This window comes from Trametes versicolor (assembly GCF_000271585.1).
Source record: "Trametes versicolor FP-101664 SS1 unplaced genomic scaffold TRAVEscaffold_5, whole genome shotgun sequence".
NCBI classification, from domain to species: domain Eukaryota; kingdom Fungi; phylum Basidiomycota; class Agaricomycetes; order Polyporales; family Polyporaceae; genus Trametes; species Trametes versicolor.
Window position 1 is genome coordinate 764,889 of NW_007360325.1, and position 19,512 is coordinate 784,400.

Sequence of the window (19,512 nt, forward strand, 5' to 3'; positions counted from 1 at the left end):
CACTATGTATTGTGGATCCGGACGTGTTGTAGCGGTAGCGAGATAACATCAAAGACGAGTATGACAAAGTAACGATAAAACTGAGTGTCTGAGACGTTAGCACCAGTGTTCGCTAGCAAGGCAGAGAGGTACGAACAGAAATCACGCACATACAGTGGGTCAAGACACAAGAGAGCTATTCATTTGACGAGCGGCCTCACACCAGTACCATGCTCCTTCAGACTCTTGTCTGCGTAGTTCTGAAGTTCTTTCTGGTACTGGTCTGCTGAAGATTTAGCACCGCAAATCCAGAGGTTGTATGAACGCGTAGCACTTACTGAGTGGCTCGTCAACTTTAGCCTTCTTGGCGGGATTCTCTGTGGTATCATTTGAGCTCGACGCGTCAGGAGAAGGACGCTTGCCCCGCTTTTTCTGCGATAAATGTACGTGAGCCCAGGTGGTGCGAGACTACTAACCAGAGGACGGGACTCACGAAACGACTGTCAAACTCCCGTTTCCTTGAGGGAACCGTCTCTGTGAGCACAATACGGTGAGTAGATTTGATCGTGACGCACTGTCGCAGAGTATCTTCCTGCTTCTTCTTCTCATCCTCCTCCTACAAGATGGGCCGTAATATTCAACGACTGTTAGCATCCCTCTCGAGTCGTCCGTACCTTCTTCAAACGCTGAAAGCGCTCTAGGAATGAACCGTCGTTAGAGAACACATTGAGCGGTTTGGGTTTGGGAGGCGCGTTAGGTTTCGGCGGGGCAGGGCTGTTGGACGAAGGTGCGGGAGAAGCGTACCCGCTAGATGACGATGGTGTCGGGACAGCAGACATGACGAGCAAGGGGGACGATGTGAACGGCGTTGTGGGCTATTGAAGACGACAGAGGCGCAGGTGTGGACGTCAGAGACTGCCGAGGTTGTGATCAGTGGACAAAATGCAACGACGAGCAAGCGAGCCAGAACGTCGCCGAAGGCGGGAGCGCGTGGGAATATCCGCTTGACATGTGGACGCTTTTGGGAAGGTGGTCACTGGTGAAGCTTTGAAGTCCAGAATATCAATATTTGTCTCTTTCTTCTGCACCACCACATTCTCATGCTATTCTCTGGCGCTCCGGGTCTGCGGCATCTTCTTCAATTTTGAGTTCTAGCTTGGATGATCTTAAGCGACCGGATGCGGCGATGCTACGGATGCTATGTCGAGCCAATCCGTGGCTGAGCAGCATATAGGACACGGCATCCAGGAGTCCTTGATGGGTAGAATCACGGCATGCAATCATGCAAATATCGCTCTCCTGAGAACGTGCACACATCGTTCGCATGGCAGCACTTGGCTACTGGTGGGCTGGTCGTCGCGTCCTCCAGTTCCATCTATTCATCAACTTTCTGACAAGCATGTACTGATGTGATTCGCCTTGCTAGGCACATTTGGCAGTGCGGCTCGCGAACGCGTTGAACCATCCGCTACTCTGGTTGGAATCCGCCTGAAAACCTATCAGAGCGCTCCGAGCCCGCTTAGACACGCCCAGCGTTGACAGATCTCAGTGAACAGTCAGCCACAGGTTTCGTGTCGAATTGGAGACAGTCCTGTCCTTTGAGGCAGCGATACCAGGGTTCAGCTGCGGGCTCTGCAGGCTAGCTACAAGGTAAGAATACACCGGAAGCCTTATCCCCACAGGTCTACACGGTGGGAGATCTTGTCCGTAAATGGTGCTCTCCAAAAGCATCCGTCAACCTGTGACATAACCTAGTGCGCAGACGGTTGCAATGTGCAGATCTCCGCAACTCGGCGTCCTTCCCAAGTAACGTGGACCGGTTTCCCCTTAAGCGCGGTCGGATTCTTGATTATAGAAGCACACGTTTCAATCGTACTTATGTCCGCCTCCTCCTCGAGTTCCTGCTTACTGCTGCACTCACCGGAACCATGGCAGGTCCTCCCCCGTTCGCTGATGCTCCCCAGGCCGCCCTGCAGCTCGGCGACTCGTACGGTGTGATGCTCATCTCGACCATCATAGTCTCCGCGTAAGCGATTTACGCTTGCGGCCCTTTCCTCGCTTGCGATACTAACACCCGTCCTCCATCTAGGTTATATGGCGTTACTGTACTCCAGACATTGTACTACTACGACAGGTTTCCTAAGGACCACTGGTTGCTGAAATCTGCGGTTCGTCTGTTTTTTCACCGTTCAGTAGCGGCTACTCAATTTTTGCACACCTAGGTTGCTATCATATGGTACGCCAGGACGTACTCGGACCGTATTCGGACGTCGCTCATCTATCGCGCAGGGTGCTAGACACCGTCACGATAGTCCTCGACACTCACGCCGTGTATTTCTACCTTATCGCCAACTACAACAACCCTCCTGCTCTGGCAGTTCAAGTATGGTGCGTCGCTCCCTTCGTAATATAAAGAGAAGTAATTTCTCACCATCGAGTTCAGGAGTGCACAGGTATGTTGCAATACTATCGTAACCCTGGCATCATTCTGAAGCTGGGATAGGTGGAAGTGATCGTTACCGTGAGTGCTTCAGTGGCATAGTGGCACACATCGATCACTCACGCTGTCATGTGTTTGACAGTACACAGTAGTAGTGATGGTTCAGGCGTGAGTTCTTGACATCTTTCTCTCCGTCTGTTATTGATTACCGACATGGACAGTTTCTTCATCGTACGCATCTACCAACGTAAGTATCCGTACCCGTCTATAAGGTAAGCGTCCTTGACGTAGAGCATCGCCAGTTCGACCATATGCCTGGTACATTCCCTTGCCGATGGTAAGTGAGGCCATTCGTAATGTCTTCTATAGCTAAACCTCGAGAACAGGGCGTCCTCGCGCTCGCATCCTATGGTCAGTTTCTCATCGTGCTCTATTACAAAGTGCATGAAATTAACGCATCGCACGTTCTAGCCTTGGTCATAGGTATGCGGCATAGTCTTCTCGCAGTATATTGAAGCCCTGACACGCCATCGCTCGTCTCACAGCGATCGTGGTCGCAGTGTAAGCCAGTCACGGAGATCATTCGGATTGCATCTGACCCCAACCGCTCTTCCTGTAGGTTCCAGAAGGCCAACTGGGGTAATCTGCAGACCTCGCAAGTCAACGTACGTGTTTTCCTTGTCTTTCAGATTAAGCGGGTGCAAGCCACATGCATAGGATCCGCTCGTAGCCAACTGGGTCCTCGGTATGATCGTCGACATAGCCATCACCACCGTTCTGTGCTGGTACCTCTCCAGCGAGAAGGTCTACGTACGGCGCAAGTACGTTCAAGGCACACCTCCAGAGCCGGGAGAGAGAGACTGACGCGCGTTTTTGGGATCAAGGACACACCGCCTGATCAACAAGATCATTGTCTTCAGCGTGAACAGGGGTGCCATCGCAGCGTAGGTCGTCGGCTTCCATATCGCGCAACTTATGCTGAGCCGCTTCTTCCAGCGTGGTACAGATTATGACGCTCTTGACCGTAAGTAGACTTCACCGTCACATGCACGCGGGACGTCGCTCAGCGTCGCTGCAGAAGTTCATCTATTCCCCGGAAAACTTAGTCTGGCTGGCTTTCCACAATGTGCTCTCCAAAGGTGCGCGTTTCATTACTCATGATCTCTCATCGCCCAAGGCACTGATCATGCGTTTCGTCAATTGCGGCACAGTGTACGCAAATTCGATGCTCGCAACGTGCGCACTTCCTCCCTTCTTCGAAGTTGCGCCGCCACTGATCCGCATAACCTACAGGCTCAACAGCCGCACCGCTCTCCGCGGCATGATGGACAGTGATGCAGGCGGTACCGAATTGACACTTCCAACGATCAGGCGCAATGCCCCGGGTGGCAAGCCTGGGGGCCCACATGATGCTCAGGTCGCAGTACGTCCTCCGACCTCAGTTCGCGTTCATGACAGGTGCTGATTATGCGGATGGCACGTTGCCCCCAGACGCTGGAGTTTGCGCGCGCACAGACGTCCACGCTGGAGTGGAACACTGCCAGTGACAGCACAGAGACTGCGGACGCTGAGAGATATCGCTACGCGATGAAGGAAGCCGCGGGTGACCCGGACAGCCCGACGTTCGAGCCAGGGGAGAAGCTGGTGCGTTGCGACGTTCGGGCGATACGGAGATGCGGACTCAACTCACTTTCTCTTTTTATCATCAGGGTGTGGTCCACGACGCGCGACCCGATGTATTTGCTGAAGTATAAGCACTCTTTCTGCCGATCGACGTATGTGTACAGTGACGACTCGGAAGAGGCCAGAGGGGCGTACCCCATGCTCATATGTTCGACTATCACTGTCGTGATAAGTATATCTCGGCTCTGACTGATGTAGATGTTCGAGGCGCGCCAGATCTGGTGCGCAGTAGCGGACTTCGCACCCCGCATATACTTGCCTCTTTGACTGCAAGGCCAACGGACATGAAGTCATCATACGAAACTCGACCCACTCAAAGGTCGTGCCTTGAATAACATCGTTTACGGTGTACCACCAGTACATGGTACTATATGTCGGAGAGTGGGCAAGCACTCTCTCACGAAGCTGCGCAAACGACCGCGTTGCGTTAACTCCCGGCTTGCTCAATGTTTCTCAGGGTTGCGAGTCAGCTCCGTCAAACTTCGAATGATGGTTCGGAAGCCGGAATACTAGTAGATATACCTGAAGCCGCCCGAGTAAGCTGGCTCCCTTTGCCGCACTGACTTGCACTATGGCAGACCCGGTCTCGTTCGCTGGAGCCCCTCCCACTGGCATGGCCCTTCCGGACTCCTTCGGTGTACTGCTCCTCTCGACTATCATAGTTTCAGCGTACGTTTGTTGTCCTCTTTATCTTTCCAATTGTGAATCACTACTAAGGGACTATGGCATTCTCGCTAGGTTATATGGCATCACTGTGCTGCAAACGCTCTACTACTATGAGAGGTTCCCGAAGGACCCGTGGAGACTGAAAACAGCGGTTTGTATAGCATTCTCCATTACTCTTAGGCAATTTGTTGAAATGCGCTCTCCATAGGTCGCTATCATATGGTGCGGGCAACCGCCATCCATACGTTCTCTCAGCGACCTATATTTATTCTCGCGTAGGGTTCTAGACACCGTTACGATAGTGCTGGACGCACATATGGTCTATTACTACCTGATCGACAACTACAATAACCCTACTGCGCTGTTGTCGCAAGTCTGGTACGTCTGCCCCCGTTCATCGGACATCAATGAATACTGACAACTTGAAATGTTGTCAGGAGCGGACAGGTATGTCGGGAGACTCTGGGTCGCTTCTAATTAATATTCTGAACTTCGGGCAGGTCGAACTTCTCTTCACCGTGAGCTTCAGTTCTACCTTCTATGAGTTCCTAGTATAAGGTGCTTACACGGTATCCTCGTAGTACATAGTCGTGTTGATGGTGCAGATGTGGGTAGCCCGGTACATGCGTCTAAGCCGACTTGCTGATTCTCAATAGCTTCTTCGTAATGCGGATATACCAACGTGAGTACGTACGCATGCGCCGCCTCATGTCCCTGACGAGCGTGCATCCAGTTCGCCCCAAAGCATGGTATATTCCCCTGCTAATGGTACGTCAGCCTGGTAGTATGCACCAGTACGGCAGTTGAGTGGGAAAGCTAAATGTTTGGAGTATACTAGGGTATCCTTGCCTTCGTATCTTTTGGTGAGTGGCCTTCTCTCAAGGCACGGCTAGCGATATAGACGTCTTGTATACTTGCAGGTCTTATAGTTGGTAAGCACTCGCGTTTCAGAATAGCGTGCAGATGACTGATGCAGTTACTCTCGGACTAGCAATCGTCGCTCGAGAGTATGTTTTGAAAGACCCATCAGCAGTCCTACCGTATCTATCTCACCCCGCTACGACGCAGATTCAAGCACACTGCCTGGAATGACGTCCAGACCCCACAAGTCCTCGTGCGTGTGCCATATTCCTTGTCTCCACGCCTGTATGGGTGAGCGAGCTGACGAAACAACATCGCAGAATGCCCGTATCGCCAACTGGGTCTTCGGTATGGTGGTCGACATATCGATCACAGCCGTCTTGTGTTGGTACCTCGCAAGCGAGAAGACATATATCCGGCGTCGGTGCGTCTGCCTTGGAGCGCACCCCGAAGGGACTATGCTAACGTCTTCGCGATGCGCAGGACCCATCGCATGCTCAACAGAATCATTCTCTTCAGCGTTCACAGGGGCGCCATTGCAGCGTAGGTAGTTCAACATCAAACCACACGGCGTGCTAAAGGAGCCGATTGTGATCGTCGTAGCGCATTGCAGGTGTTGACTCTCCTCACCGTGAGTACCCAGCGCAGAGTGGGGAGAAGATGTCGCTGAGCGAACTTGCAGAAATTCATTTGGCCACACACTCTCGTTTGGCTCGCGTTCCACAATGCGTTGAGCAAAGGTACGCCTCATTTGTATTCGAATAATGCCGTTATACGGCGAATCTCATACTCAACCCTGTACAGTATATAGCAATTCGATGCTTGCAACGTAGGTGCATCCCTGAACTCTGCACTGTATGGTTCAGCTTAACCGCGTGATAACAGGCTTAACAGTCGCACTCATCTGCGGGACATGATGATGAAGAGCGACGCCGATGGCACGGAGCTCAGCTTGCCTACCGTCAGTCAGAATAAACGGAGCGGTGACCATCAGAACGCAGTATGTCTCTATTCTGGCCTCGCCAATGGCAGAGACTGACGATGGCGCGTTGTCAGACACTACAATTCGCGCACGCATGGTCATCCGTGTACGAACAGGGCAGCATGGGGTCATCGAAAGTGGTATGTCGCTACGATCACATGCATTAGCGAGGCGAAGAAGTGCTTAACTGGCTCCTTTCTAGGGCTCAAGTACCGGCGGAGGGAATGACACGTCGTTCAAGGGATGAGATGATTCAGTCGGCAGTCGGAATCTTGCATGTCAAAAACATGGGAAGCTATACAATAGTAATCGTTCTCAGTAATGATGTCAGCCCACGCTTGAGATGGCTACTCTTCCTGTGGGGACCGCAAATATGCGAGAAGGGTAAGGTCGCAAGCAGCCCAGAAGTAGAGGCGAAGACGGTAGCCATCACTATGACTTGCTCCGCTGGGTTTCCCGTCTACCCTTGCCCGGTCGCTTCGAAGGACCCTTCGCGCCCCGGCCGCTCGCACCGCCTCCCCTACCGCCCCGTCCACCTCCACCGCCACGGCCGCCACCACGACCCCCGCGACCGCCCCTAGCGCCGCCCCTCCCACCACGGCCGCCCGAACCACCGCGCTCGACGAAGCTGTCCGTGGACTCCTTCGTATTTTGCTTCGACCGCTTGCCTGAGCCTCCGAAGCCGAACTTTTGGTCGCGCGCCTGGCGCGGGAGCCTGGGCTTGTCGTTCGCGCCCTTTGCGCGTTTTGACGGCCGGTCGGCAAGCGCGTCCTCGACCGCGACGTCGAAGTCTTCGCCGTCGCCCTCCTTGGCGCCGTCCAGCGCCCCTTTTCGTTCTGCACGAATAATTCGTTAGATCATGTCCCAGAGAGGGCGATGCGGGGAGCTTACTCCGCTTGAGGCCCTTGAGACGCTCCTCCATCTCCTTCTTGCTCTGCTGGCGCTCCTTGATCTTGTCCATCTGGACTTGCTTGCCGAACTTCTTCCCCTCGCGCTCTTTGCGCTTCTCCTCGGAGCGCTTGATGCCCGCGCCCTCGTCGAGCAGCCGTTGCCGGATGCGCTCCATGTGCGCGTCGTTCTTGACCATTTCCGCGAAGTAGTCTGTTGGGCGGGTGAAGGGGAAGCTATGTTTTTGTGCAAGAGTGCGCGCCGTCTGTGCGCCGTGCAGTGCTTGCTTGTAGCTGAGGAAGACGCGTGAGTAGAATTTGTGAAGACGCGAGGAAACGGACGTACAATGCGAGCTCGCGATTTAGATCGTCGTCAACGTCGACGCTGATAGACTCGGGGTATGTGACTGTGAGGGTCTCCGTCCAGGGTAATGAAGGACTGAGCGCAATGGTACTCCGGATGCGCTCCATGGCAATCTAAGCGAATGTCAATATGCGTGAAAAGATGAACGAGCGTGCGGCCGTACCCCGTTATCAATTTCCACCTTCTGGCGAGTCTCCGCGTCTTCGTCCAGCTCTTCTTCGTCGGAAAGCTCGTCGACAGGAATGGCATCCTCATTCTCAGACTGCGCCTCATCGTCTTCTTCCGCGTCCGAGCCTTCTTGCTCTTCCACATCCGAGCCTTCCTCTTCGGAACCCTCGTCCTCACTCCCCTCTCCTTCCCCGCTCTCCTCATCCTCGTCTCCGGTGAGCGCGCGGAGCTGCTCCACGTCGAACTCGTCCAGGCCGTCGTCGCCCAAGGCGTTCATGAGCTTCTCCATGCCCTCCTCGTCCACGTCCTCCTCGGAGTCATCTTCGTCGTCCGACTCGCCGCTGAATTCCTCATCGTCTTCACTTCCATCTTCTTGTCCTTCTACCTCCTCTGCGCCCTCTAGCTCGTCGACCTCCTCGGATTCGTCTGAGGACTTTGCCGCTCGCTGCTGCAACTTGCTGGGCTTCGCGGGAGCCTTGCTCTGAGTCTTTGCAGACTTCGGCTTTTCTGTTTGCTTGCGCTCTTTGAGCTTAGACGGCATACTGGCGAGAGTGAGAGAAGGAATGAAGGGAAAAGTCAATACGCTCGCGGAAGAGCGATCGGCGTACCAGGCGGACAAGCGCTCGAGAAATTCAAGACCACGTGCCTTGAGAGTGCGCTCGCAGAACTGCCCGGGACCGGACCGCCATGCCCTTCAGAGGGCTGGGTGGGAACAGCTTTCCTGCCACCATCGAAGTATAGAACGGTACCGTAATGAGGTGAGAAATGAGACATATGTCAACTTACTCAACATGCTTGTGACAGAGATCCAGGAGCAAAACATGCGAAAACGTATAGCGCTGCGAGGTTTAATGCCACAACGGTGGGACGGGCGGCGCTCCCCCGGGTGTAACCATCCAGTACTCAGTCCTTACCACCATAGAAGCCTAGGCCTAACCGAACGACGACAAAAGTACAAGACCCGGCTGCTACTATATCCCGCGAGCTTCTAACGGCTATAGCCATAGCATGGATTTGGCACGGATGCTCTATCCCGCCCGTGAGTATGACAGACTCCATCATCAGCGCTCAGCGCTCAGCATGTGTACACAGTGATTACTGGAAAACGAACGGGTCCACCGCAAGCCGATGATGTCCCCACGATGGGCATCAAACAAGATATGTCGTACTAAAAGGCCCGTCATTGGAACGAGCTAGTATCCCATCCTCTTCTCCCCCAAGCACTCACGTATCTCAACTACTAAGTACTACGGTACACGCACCGCCGCGACAGTCCCCCGACTCTTTTACCAAGAAACTGCCCTATAAACGTTGTCCGGACGCTGATCTTGTCAACTCACAATATGACAATTCTGCATGTTAGTATGTTGAGGCCCCGCCTCGGCACTGTCGACCGGTTCTCATAGGAGTTGTCCGACGAGCTCAGCACTGGCGAAGCTCGACGAATCCCGCCTGCAGGGGACCAGGGAAGAAGCCTACCAACAAATCCACGGGATGATGGCGGACATTCCTATCCCCAAGCAAGAGGTCCGGGTCGGGCCCCCAATCGATCTCACCAGTACAGGAGGATATACCATCAGTGAGACGTCTTTTCAGCCTGGACACTACATGTAGTCACTTACAGGTATCTGTTTACTTTGCAGTGCTGTCTATCAAGTTCGACAGCTTTGACGACTTCAGGTGTGTAACCTGAACGAACCTAGGCCATGGACAAATGGATACTCATCAGCATCGGTTGAACGTTCAGAGCCTACCTGAAGCACCCGACACATATCAAGTACGTTGAGCCGAAACTACGCTACATGTTTCCCCGGGTTCACTGCTCCGCCAGGATGTTAAAGAGATATGGCCCTGCTTTGCGAGGTCAGTTGTATCCTGGTTCTATCTTGGTTTTCGGCGTTGATTTGCATGTCAGAAATGATCGCATTTCAGATGGACGGCACGGCCCCTAAGGGCAAGCTCTGACCGTAATTTCGCATCTGTATCGGGAGGAGACGTCCTTTGCTCGTCGACGGAGCAAAGTGCATGCGCACTTCGAAATCGTCGCGTATTACGTATACGGTACCCGTAGCCCCATAATCGTGCATATGTACCGGTATACTGAACGGTGCTTTTCTCTCACATCGTACTACAATGCCTCCTCGCTGGGTGGCGGTCCTCAAAGATGTCCCAAGCTTTATTTATTTATGTCAGAACGAGCTGCGCCTGTTGCTAGTACAATCTTATACCTATGGGCGTCTATATCCGGGAGACGCGTCTTGGCGCCCGAGCTGCGAGCATCGTTACGACCTCTTCGCAGCAGCGGCGCTGAGCGCACCTTTCTCATCCACCACCATGTCAGACCCACCGCCGAAGAAGGTCGGCTCGCTGCGCGACCGCATCGCCGCCTTCGAGAACAAGGGCTCCGCGCCCGCACCAGCACCCGCACCCGCACCGCGCCCCAAGCCCGTACACATCAACTGGACGCCCAAGCCCCTCTCCCCGCCCACGTCGCCCAAGGCCAGCAGCAGCGGCCACGATGACAGCGCAGAGGCCCGCAAGGCTGCCGGGATGTCCGCTACGGACGCGAAGGAGTCTATCGGGAAGCTCTCCCTCAAGGAACGCATGGCTGCGCTCCAGGGCTCGGGCGGCTTTAGCGGACCCGGCGGCGCTGCTGCAGCCCCGCCCCCACGTCCGTCGGGCGAGAAGCCGAAGTGGAAGCCGCCCCCTGTAGTGCAAAGGGTCGAGCCAATCGGCGGCGACGATGAGGAGGATAAGCCGGCGGAGGTCAAGGCCGAACGCGAGGATACAGATGAGCCCAAGTCGCCGGAAGAGGCAAGCGAGACGAAGGACAATGAGCAAGAAACGAAGGATGAGGGAGAGCCGGACCCCCAGGAAGAGGAGAGGCAACGCAGGGCAGCATTGGCGGCGAGGATGGCGCGTCTTGGGGGCGCGAGGGTTGGCATGGGCCCGCCGATCTTTGGCAAGAAACCAGATGTTCCGCCCAAGAAAGTACACAAGGAAGAGGAGCAGCCTAAGGAGGAACAACTCAAGGAGAAGCCAGCCGAAGCGTCACCCACTGCCGAGGGTTCCGATGGTGAGCATGGCAGGATAGGATACGCATGGAACATCCACTAATTGGTCGCGTAGTGCCTGCGGTGGTTGAGCCCGCGTCCACCGCGGAGGGCGGAAGTGCAGGCCCCACCGGTATGTATCATGAAATCAACGTTGTGAGGCTTAATTGACATAGATGGCCGTCGACAGACTACTTCGATGCTGCTAAGAAGGATTCTGCGACATCCGATACGCTCTCCCCCGACTCCGCGGTCACCTCGCCGCCTGTTCGTTCTCCTGCAATGCCAGTCCCCCAAGTGCCCAGACGCGCTGCCCCTCCGCGCAAACGGGCAGGCAAGTCGCCTTCGCCCGCCGCGCCGGTCATTAGTCAGGAGCTACACGAGAGCCCGGCGGCGCTCCCGTCTACCGACGAATCTGCAGCGCCCGCCGAGAAGGACGAAGAGCCCAGCGCTACAGAGGGCCCCCACGGCGATCGCGAGCCCGAGCTGACCGAAGTACAGGCTGAGAAGTTGGAAGAGAACGTTCCTGTGGCCGAACCTACTCACGAGCACGAGGCCGTCGAGGCTGCAGCCGATACGGAGACACCTTCCGCGCACGAAGCTGCTGAGGAGGAACATGCTACCGAATCTGCCGCAGAACCGGTTGTCCACGACCCAAAGGAGGATGTTACCGAGGAACAGGAGGAAACGTCTATTGTCGAGGAACCCGAGCACGAGGAAACTCCCGCTGTCGAAGAGCTCAAGCATGAGGACAGTCCGTCTGAAGTCGCTACTTCTGCCGAGAAGCCCGTCGAAGAGCCCGAAGAGGAGGAAGACGAGGCGGCGCGTCGCAAACGGATTGCTGACCGGATCGCAAAGTCCGGCGGCTTCAATCCATTTAGCGGAGGCATGCCTCCACCCGTCCGCAAGGACAGTACGGGCTCCGTTCGCTCGCCCATCGCGTCTCCGCCGTCGCAACCCGTCCGCCGTGACAGCCAGCAAGACACAGCGTCGCTGCAATCTCCCCCGCTTCTCCCGACGTCCCCGAAGCCGCCGGCGCGGAAGGACAGTGTTGGATCGGTGCGTGCTGAAACTGGGCTGGGGTCCCCGTTGAAGGAGGCCTCTCTGGATGGTAACTAAATCTCCCGCCATGGGCGGCGTGCGTGCGTGTATGAGTAGAGTATTGATCAAGTGCTTCTATAGATCAGCGTGCTGTGAGCGATGACGGTGACGCTATCGCCGAGGAGGACGAGGAAGAGGAGGTGCGGGGGCGGTCCCTGGAGCGGAGTGCCCCCGCATATGAAGACGTCCTCGGCGAAGCACCTGAAGACGAAGAAGCAGTGCCACGTGCCGAGCATGAGGCCGTGCACTCCCTCGCAAATGAGGAGGAGTATGGCGAGGCTCACGACGGCGCGGACGATTATCGGATCGCGCGTGAAAGGCAAGAGGTGCCCGAGCACGCTGCTGAGGGGTACGGAGAGCGCGAGGTGCCTCCACCCCCGCCTCGCGTTCCCAGACCACTCCCGACGCTGCCTCCCACACAGGCGCGGGAGTCCGCGGAGGAAGAGGCTGCCCCTCCGCCGCCTGTTGCTTCCCCACCTCCTCCGGCGAGGCAGGTCATACCCCCACCGCCAAAGAGAGTGTCCCTTCCGCCCCCGCCGCCGAGGGTCATCACGGCGCCCCCCGCGGCACCGTCCGAGGAGGACGTCGACGAAGATGAGCGCGTAGCCTCACCTGACTTCGGGGATGAGGAATATGCGAGACACGCACGTGAAATTGGGCTTGAGCATGACGAGGATGAACACGAAGACCAGCTGCACGAGGATGAGTACTACCAAGATGAGCACGAGCACGGTGGATATGATGAGCACTCGACAAAGGAAGAGGAAGAGCCTGAAGTCGAAAGGGCACCGCCGCCGCCTCCACGACGTGCAGCGGTGCCCGCACCGCCGCTCCCGGCCCAGGCCGACAATGATGAGCAGGAGGAAGACGAGGACGACTTCGAGGCTCCGCCTCCGCCGCCTCCCCCTCGTCGCGCGTCGATCCAGGTACCTCCCCCACCAACCCACGCGCTGCCACATGGCGAGGATAAAGAGGAAGACGTGTCGGAATATGAAGAGCCGGAACAGGAGGATGAGGAGCCTGCACCTCCTCCCCCTCCCCCTCGTCATGCGATACCTACCTCTCCCCCTGTCTCCGCCGCAGCGTTGAACAGACCTGTCCCACCCCCAATCAGGGCACCCTCGCCTGAAGCTGATGAAGAGGGTGAGGTCCTGAACGATTCCGACGTTGGTGAGTGCATGCATTGTTCGTTCATTTGTAGAAAATGAGTGGCTGATGACGGTGCGTATATAAGACCCCATCGATCCCGAGTTCTACAGCCCCAAGTCTCCGGGGTTAGATCCTAGGGCAGGGTTCCCCTCCACCTTACAGTCACCTTCTGCTCGCGTGGTCTCCCCGCCTCCTCCGCCACCCGCTCGAGTGGTCTCCCCGCCGCCTCAGCGGGTTCTGTCTCCCCCGCCACCCCCACCATTTCAATGGGTGGTCTCACCGCCTCCTCCCCCAGCTAGGGTCGTATCCCCTCCCGAAGTTACAAGCCCCGCATCACAGCCAGAACACTCGGAGGCTGCAGACCAAGAAGATGGTGAGAACCCTGAGCTCGCTCGCCGTCGCACCATTGCGGAGAGGATGGCGAAGCTGGGCGGTATTAGGTTTGGTGCCCCGCCCCCTGTGCCGGCTGCTCGCCGTCCCCCGCATCCCCCGGAGTCCGAACATGAGGAAGGGGGTGAAGGCGACGAACGAGAGGAATCCGATAAGCCCGCTGAGGAGGAAGAGGGAGAGGTTGCCCCGGTTGAAGAAGAGGACGAGTTCGCTCGCAAGCAGCGCATTGCCGCTCGGATCGCTGGCATGGGCGGTCAGAGGTTTGGGATGATACCTGGCATGGGCCCTCCTGCTCGCGCGCCTGTGCGCAGGGAGTCAGAAGACGAAGCCTCGCAGGTGAAGTCCCCGCCTCCGAAGCGTTTTGCGCCCGTCCCCCCGCCCCCACCACCCCCAGCGCGCAACGATGAGCACGAGGAGGAGTCGGACTACCAGCACGTGTCGGACAGTGAGCGCGTCGCCCACGAAGAAAGCGAGCTCGAAGAGGTAACATATACCGACGCGGAGGAGGAGGCGCCCCCGCCTGCCGTACCCGACCGCGGGGCACGTCGCGTATCTACTGGTCCCCCTCCCGTCCCGCAAGCGCGCCCGCTTTCTCCTCCTTCTCTTGCTTCACCACCACCTGTGCCCAGGTCGCGCCCCCCGCCTCCCCCTGCGTTCACCTATCCTCCCCCTCCACCTTCAAGACCTACGCCTACCACTCGCGAGTCCCATGGCGACTTCGTCATCGTCGATCAAGGCCAGAGTGCAGAAGAGTCCGCGCCGCCACACCCGTCTCGGGCCGCCAGGCCTCCCCCTCGCGGTGCGCCAGTCCCCCCTCCACCTCCCGCGCCGCAAACGTCCGACGCTCAGTGGGAGGAGCCTGTCATCCCCGACGTGGACTTCGGCGGCGAGACCGATCTTTCTTTGTCTGCCCAGTGGTCCGAGGACTCGACAAACTACCCCCCTGTGCCACCCGGCAGGCCCTCGGCGGCGGCTCCACCTGCGCCTCTTCAACAACAGACGAGCAGCGCACCCGCGACTCAGCCGCCCGCCGAGCAGCACCTGTCGCCGGAGGACCTAATGGGTCACTGGGGTCGCGTGGGCGTCCAGATCCACGAGATCGCCGCTGCTTTGTTCGAGAGGTCAAAGAAAGGAGTCGTAGGCGACGGCTCTTACATCGGGTTCGTCACTGCGGCCCTCGGTCAGGTTCCCAACGCGGCTCAGCCGACCCCGCCGTTCGAGTCCTTTGGTTACCTTGTGTACCACCAGACGGCCGCCGCAGTGCAACGGCGTGTGAGCGACATCATGCCCGGAGATATTCTGGTGGCACACGAGGCGAAGTTCAAAGGACATAAAGGTCTGCAGAGCTATCACCAGAATGTGGGCGTCGGACAGCCCCTGGTCGCGGTCATTGGGGACTTTGAGACGAAGAAATCGAAGGTCAGGGTGTTCCAGGCGAATCAGCACGTTGGGCAGCAGAGCGTCGAGTCTGCGAGCTATCGGCTGGAGGACTTGAAGAGCGGATCGGTTAAGGTGAGCAAATCGCTGATGTCATTTCTGCCCCCGGGCAGTGCACTGACAGGAGCCTCGTGTCTAGATATTCAGAGTTTTGGAGGCTTGAACGGACAGCGAACACAAAGGAATCACGGAGGACTAGCCCAGCAGTATCGTTCCCATCTAAACTACTCCATTCGAATTGACGGCCCAGTGTACCATAGGTTAAAGCAATTTCATGATCTGTTCCATCCAATCTCCTCTTCTTGCAGAGGATACCAGATTCATGCTTCGGAAGAGGTTGGTGCAGTGCGCCCTTCTGATTGCTAATGATGCCTGGGACCTCTCGCAGTCGATGATACGATTGCTGTCCGGGAGTTCGCTGCAGGCCCCTCCGTACCGGGTGGCGTGATCAAACCGGCGGCGCGTGGGTGCAACGTGGGCATATGGAGGCTCACGGTCTCTCTCGCTTTCTCCCTGCAAACTAGATCGTTTGTCAAGTTTGATGTCTGGATTACAGATGAGCCTTCCACGCAGCTTCCATTGTCCAAACTGTCTCAAGTCTCACCAGTCGAACCGCTATGAGTGACCAGGATTCTCCCGAATTCCTAAGCGACTCTTCCGTTGTGCTCACCGCTGAGGATGTCGGTCGACACAGGACCCTCCGCCGCCTCCGCTGTCCTGGCAGTGACAAAGGACGTGGTCCCCGCCTCTCCCGTATAAGAGGAGCACAGGCGCGGGCTAGGCAGACCTCATCGTTGTCATTCAGCGCCCTCCGAGATGTCTACCGATTGCAGCTTCGAGCCTCTTTCGCTCCCCCCATACTCGCCTTGTCTAGCTAAGAGAAACACCCCCACCAAGTCGAAGGGTCTTTTTCTTGACTATGAGTACCATTGGTATGACCAATTCATTCAGTTGGGCACGTACGACGGTCCAAGGTATGTTTACATTGCCGAGCACGACCCCATATCTGACACCTGCATCATAGTGGCTCGGGATCGCCTTCCTACTTCGACTTGGGCCTGACGGGCCCTCACACCCCCGAACTCCCCAGCGCTGGGCCAGGCCCTGAACGCTTTCTCAGGACCTATACCTTCGGGGCGCACACGGCCGCTGCGCTAGATGAAGGTGCCATGTCTTCGCCCCTGGACACCTCCACAGGACATCTCCCTAGCCATCACTCGCAAGTCTCGTGCATTGCGCCCGCTGCGCTTGCGCTACCACCACTTCAGACGCCCGCTACGCGCGAAGTGACTCCCCGGGCAACCTTCGATCCTCCCCGCGCCTCCTCGCTCACGTCCGACGCGTCGAGCGCGACTTCTTGTGCTTCTTCCCACAAACCGCGCAATGCGCAAGTGTCGGTGGAAGAATGGCGGGCAGAGCAGCCGACATTCGGGTGGCGCCAGCAATGTCCCTGGTGCAACACGCCGCGCCCGACTCTCCCAACAGATTGGGACCGGCATCTCGAGACCCACTGTCGGGCGGCGACGGGCGACTCCGTACGCAGGCGGTGCGTCGGCGTTACGTTCGCCCAGGCCTTCGACTATGGCGTCGCGCCGGACGCCCCGGGCATGGATGTAGGCGGCGTGCGGATGGTCGGAGGATGCGGGAAGATCTTTGCTCGCCGCGACGCGCTGTTGCGCCATCTCCAGAATAGCCACGTATGCGTCGGTCATGGCCACAAGATGTCGAACAAGGCCTCGCCGTCCACGAAGCTCCGGAAGACCTCGAAGCCTCGGGTATCCTCGAAGCGTTCGAAGCAGCGAGCTTGAGGATGCTCGAGCCCCTTGTTCGTCGGGACCACATATGGACAGCTTTCTAGCTTCGTTCTCGGACCTTACTGTTGTGTGTACTGATAGGATACTCCCTCCCCGGGCTTTCCTTCGCTCTGGTTTATGGCATAAGTTTGAATTTCTCGCTCGTAGTTGCACTAGTGTACGCACCTTGTTTTGTATCGCTAGTATCTATCCACTGTGTTATCAGCTCTTTGCATCGCTTGGCTTGGACCGCGCGGATATACCCTGCTGAACAAAGTAAAAGAAATGGTAGCGACCTCGCGGGCGGTAGCTAGCAGTCATACGCGCGGGCGGCACCTCACAGAACGCGGCTCTCCATAGTTTAACCGTCATCGGCCGAGCATACGAGGCGGGTGTCGAAACCAGTAAGGAGCAGAACGATGCACGAGATGGGCGATACGAGCGACAAGAAAGCAGGGCGTCCTTCCGAACAGCAGAAGACCTTGAATGAGACGCAACAAAAGAATACGCCTTGGTTCGGCTTCGTGCTGGGGCATGAGTTACGAGGTGAAGAGCGGTGAAGCGTCGCGAAAATCGGCGTAGCGACTGTACGCTACTTACCAGATGCCGGATAATGGGTATATCGTTCGTGCCGATATATAGAATAGATATGGCACTAGATATCACAGCTGCACGCTAAGCCTGAGAGATGTTATATTAAGCACGCATTCGTGAATTTGATGACGTTGAACAAAACAAACTTCGACCCTTCCTCGTGTTTATACAGGAGTGTCGTTAGTGATTTCCCCGACCTTCCACAACCAAAACGGCCCTGCGGACGCATTCGATCAGCTCGCAATGCACGGACAAGTATGTCGGCTGAGCCACGACGTACCAACTGGATCGTGTCTATCGTGTAAAACGGTCGTCCAGGAACCCAGAATACCAAACTTTGACCTCACATTGCCGACCTGTACACCCTCGGAGCTGGCGGCACAGCGGGTAGTTCAGCAAATCATGCCGCCAAACAGATACGAAGTTGGTGCAACTGACCTCCAGATAGCGTTACCCTGCTCTCCGGAGGTCTGCATAGTAGCGCCTGTTAGTAACGGTCCCGTTCGCTGCGGGAATGTAATTATACTTACGAAACGCCAACGAATCTGGTCATCGGGCGTGACCTTGACACTGCCGACGAATATCGCGTGTCCGTCCAGCGAGCCGCCAAAGTTGATACGAGGTCGACCAGGGTGGTCTGGGTCTGGTTCCGTTCCCAGGATGCGCAGCTCGACATAGATTGAGCGGAAAACTTCGACGAAGTCTGGGTCCTCGAAAATATCCGTCTGTAGGGGCTCGGATTCAGATGCCTATAGCATAGGTGGCGCACTCAGCATACGAAAGTATGCCCCAATTAACCGAACCGCACGCACGTTGAAGTTGTTGTAAACTGAATCGGCCGGTCAGCCATGTGAACTTGGGGGAACAGGAGATAGCACGTACTCAGCAATTCCCTATGATCCACGAAACAGAACGAACATTGCCATTTGCCCTCCACTCCTGCCCAATCCTGTTCCTCGTCCAGATTGATGCCGTTCGGAATGATGCTCTGCGTGCACGGCATGCTCATGGGGTATATGTTGAACACCGCCGTCGCCGCTTCCTCCATATCGGGGACGATGTGCATCGACATCACATGGTGGACCGCGCGGAGGTGCACCCAGTTAACGCGCCCGCTGCCGTCCATCATAAACGGCCCAAAGTCGTTGTCGTACCTGTAGTTCCGCATCGCATACACGAACGCGCGGGACGCCGTATGCTTCTTCGGTTCAAAATCATGCGCGTTGAGCCCGAAGTACGTGTGTAGGCGTGCGCGGAGCTGCTGTTCCTCCGGGGAGAGCTCCCGCTCCTCGTGTTCGATGAGCGTGCTGCCACGGAGCATAGCGGTCGCCCAGACATGGTTCATGGAGGGCTCGATCCCCTCTGGATGCGTCACTGGGGGGATGTGGGTGACCATGTCGATCAGAGTCTGGAGAACGTCGCAGCGCTCCTCGGGGCGACATGTGGAATCCTTCGTAAGGACGGCTCGTGCCCGCATAACACGCTGCAGCTGTGACCTCCAGTCTATCTCCTGTAGAGGTCTTCCCAGCGGCGTGTAGCATTGCCTTAAGTCGTCGAAGGGTTGCCTCAGATATAGCTCGCGCCACAAGTGCTGGTTATCGGGGCCACCGTAGAGCAAGAAGCGGTACGCTGAGCATGTTTGTACGAACTGTGCGACGTCTATGGGATCAAGGACGAGGAGGATTTGCTCGAGAACTTCGATGGGAAGGTCTCCGAGCTTCGCCATTCCGAGTGCGGGCTTGAATAGACTTCTGAATGTTTCTGACTTGTGTGAAAGGTGCTATTGTGCGATTATATGGCACACTCACCTCCACCAACGCAGAATGGATGTACCAGAGACCTCCGAATCCGGGAAAGGGTGCTTGGTGGTAGAGCGTTCGGGAAGAGTTGCCCGCGGGATTCGCGCAGTCCGACGGTCTTGCGGTCTGCCCGGGCCGGAATGAACGCCCGATCGAAATGGGCGCT

The 19,512-nt window shown here is 56.7% G+C and overlaps 8 protein-coding genes across 8 annotated transcripts; 5 read left to right on the top strand and 3 right to left on the bottom strand.

Moving 5' to 3' along the window:
* Positions 1-30: 30 nt before the first annotated feature.
* TRAVEDRAFT_58184 (uncharacterized protein) lies at positions 31-818 on the bottom strand (the record flags this gene model as incomplete). The annotated part of the gene is made up of 6 exons (XM_008039353.1): positions 31-79; positions 154-262; positions 318-411; positions 473-497; positions 555-595; positions 654-818. 5 exons carry the CDS (start codon positions 816-818, stop codon positions 180-182), a joined length of 408 nt encoding a protein of 135 aa, XP_008037544.1. The 3' UTR covers positions 31-79; positions 154-179.
* A 1,089-nt stretch (positions 819-1,907) lies between these two features.
* On the top strand, positions 1,908-4,173 carry TRAVEDRAFT_46584 (uncharacterized protein; the record flags this gene model as incomplete). Its single annotated transcript, XM_008039172.1, has 21 exons — positions 1,908-2,005; positions 2,069-2,147; positions 2,202-2,215; positions 2,269-2,367; positions 2,423-2,432; positions 2,483-2,500; positions 2,562-2,587; positions 2,641-2,666; positions 2,722-2,756; positions 2,806-2,830; positions 2,891-2,902; positions 2,965-2,980; positions 3,039-3,084; positions 3,137-3,240; positions 3,304-3,363; positions 3,416-3,443; positions 3,498-3,558; positions 3,631-3,655; positions 3,713-3,842; positions 3,911-4,063; positions 4,129-4,173. 21 exons carry the CDS (start codon positions 1,908-1,910, stop codon positions 4,171-4,173), a joined length of 1,110 nt encoding a protein of 369 aa, XP_008037363.1.
* Positions 4,174-4,673: 500 nt separating this feature from the next.
* On the top strand, positions 4,674-6,858 carry TRAVEDRAFT_46585 (uncharacterized protein; the record flags this gene model as incomplete). Its single annotated transcript, XM_008039173.1, has 21 exons — positions 4,674-4,771; positions 4,841-4,919; positions 4,977-4,990; positions 5,048-5,146; positions 5,206-5,215; positions 5,269-5,286; positions 5,350-5,375; positions 5,425-5,450; positions 5,502-5,536; positions 5,607-5,631; positions 5,689-5,700; positions 5,760-5,775; positions 5,837-5,882; positions 5,950-6,053; positions 6,113-6,172; positions 6,233-6,260; positions 6,312-6,369; positions 6,434-6,458; positions 6,515-6,629; positions 6,686-6,751; positions 6,814-6,858. 21 exons carry the CDS (start codon positions 4,674-4,676, stop codon positions 6,856-6,858), a joined length of 1,005 nt encoding a protein of 334 aa, XP_008037364.1.
* A 14-nt stretch (positions 6,859-6,872) lies between these two features.
* TRAVEDRAFT_166585 (eukaryotic rRNA processing) lies at positions 6,873-8,567 on the bottom strand. The gene is made up of 4 exons (XM_008039510.1): positions 8,026-8,567; positions 7,845-7,975; positions 7,503-7,792; positions 6,873-7,447 (listed from the first exon to the last, which is right to left on the bottom strand). The coding sequence occupies exons 1-4, from the start codon at positions 8,317-8,319 to the stop codon at positions 7,044-7,046; spliced, it is 1,119 nt and encodes a 372-aa protein (XP_008037701.1). The 5' UTR covers positions 8,320-8,567; the 3' UTR covers positions 6,873-7,043.
* Positions 8,568-9,373: 806 nt separating this feature from the next.
* TRAVEDRAFT_46587 (uncharacterized protein) lies at positions 9,374-9,995 on the top strand (the record flags this gene model as incomplete). Its single annotated transcript, XM_008039174.1, has 6 exons — positions 9,374-9,392; positions 9,457-9,609; positions 9,674-9,710; positions 9,778-9,807; positions 9,862-9,893; positions 9,946-9,995. The coding sequence occupies 6 exons, from the start codon at positions 9,374-9,376 to the stop codon at positions 9,993-9,995; spliced, it is 321 nt and encodes a 106-aa protein (XP_008037365.1).
* Positions 9,996-10,364: 369 nt separating this feature from the next.
* Positions 10,365-15,448, top strand: TRAVEDRAFT_71403 (uncharacterized protein; the record flags this gene model as incomplete). Its single annotated transcript, XM_008039511.1, has 6 exons — positions 10,365-11,106; positions 11,160-11,216; positions 11,274-12,194; positions 12,266-13,354; positions 13,419-15,235; positions 15,300-15,448. The coding sequence occupies 6 exons, from the start codon at positions 10,365-10,367 to the stop codon at positions 15,321-15,323; spliced, it is 4,650 nt and encodes a 1,549-aa protein (XP_008037702.1). The 3' UTR covers positions 15,324-15,448.
* Positions 15,449-15,976: 528 nt separating this feature from the next.
* Positions 15,977-16,968, top strand: TRAVEDRAFT_46589 (uncharacterized protein; the record flags this gene model as incomplete). The annotated part of the gene is made up of 2 exons (XM_008039175.1): positions 15,977-16,134; positions 16,185-16,968. 2 exons carry the CDS (start codon positions 15,977-15,979, stop codon positions 16,966-16,968), a joined length of 942 nt encoding a protein of 313 aa, XP_008037366.1.
* An 812-nt stretch (positions 16,969-17,780) lies between these two features.
* Positions 17,781-19,273, bottom strand: TRAVEDRAFT_121446 (uncharacterized protein; the record flags this gene model as incomplete). Its single annotated transcript, XM_008039512.1, has 5 exons — positions 17,781-17,919; positions 17,986-18,017; positions 18,078-18,296; positions 18,360-18,376; positions 18,430-19,273. 5 exons carry the CDS (start codon positions 19,271-19,273, stop codon positions 17,781-17,783), a joined length of 1,251 nt encoding a protein of 416 aa, XP_008037703.1.
* Between the last annotated feature and the right edge of the window lie 239 nt (positions 19,274-19,512).

What these genes read in the sequence shown, in the direction of transcription:
- TRAVEDRAFT_166585 (XM_008039510.1), bottom strand. Translation starts at nt 8,319, where the DNA reads ATGGAGAAGCTCATGAACGCCTTGGGCGACGACGGCCTGGACGAGTTC. An exon ending in CTAAATCGCGAGCTCGCATT is followed by an intron (nt 7,793 to 7,844) that starts GTACGTCCGTTT and finishes CGTCTTCCTCAG; the next exon opens with CTACAAGCAAGCACTGCACG. An exon ending in TCTCAAGGGCCTCAAGCGGA is followed by an intron (nt 7,448 to 7,502) that starts GTAAGCTCCCCG and finishes TTATTCGTGCAG; the next exon opens with AACGAAAAGGGGCGCTGGAC.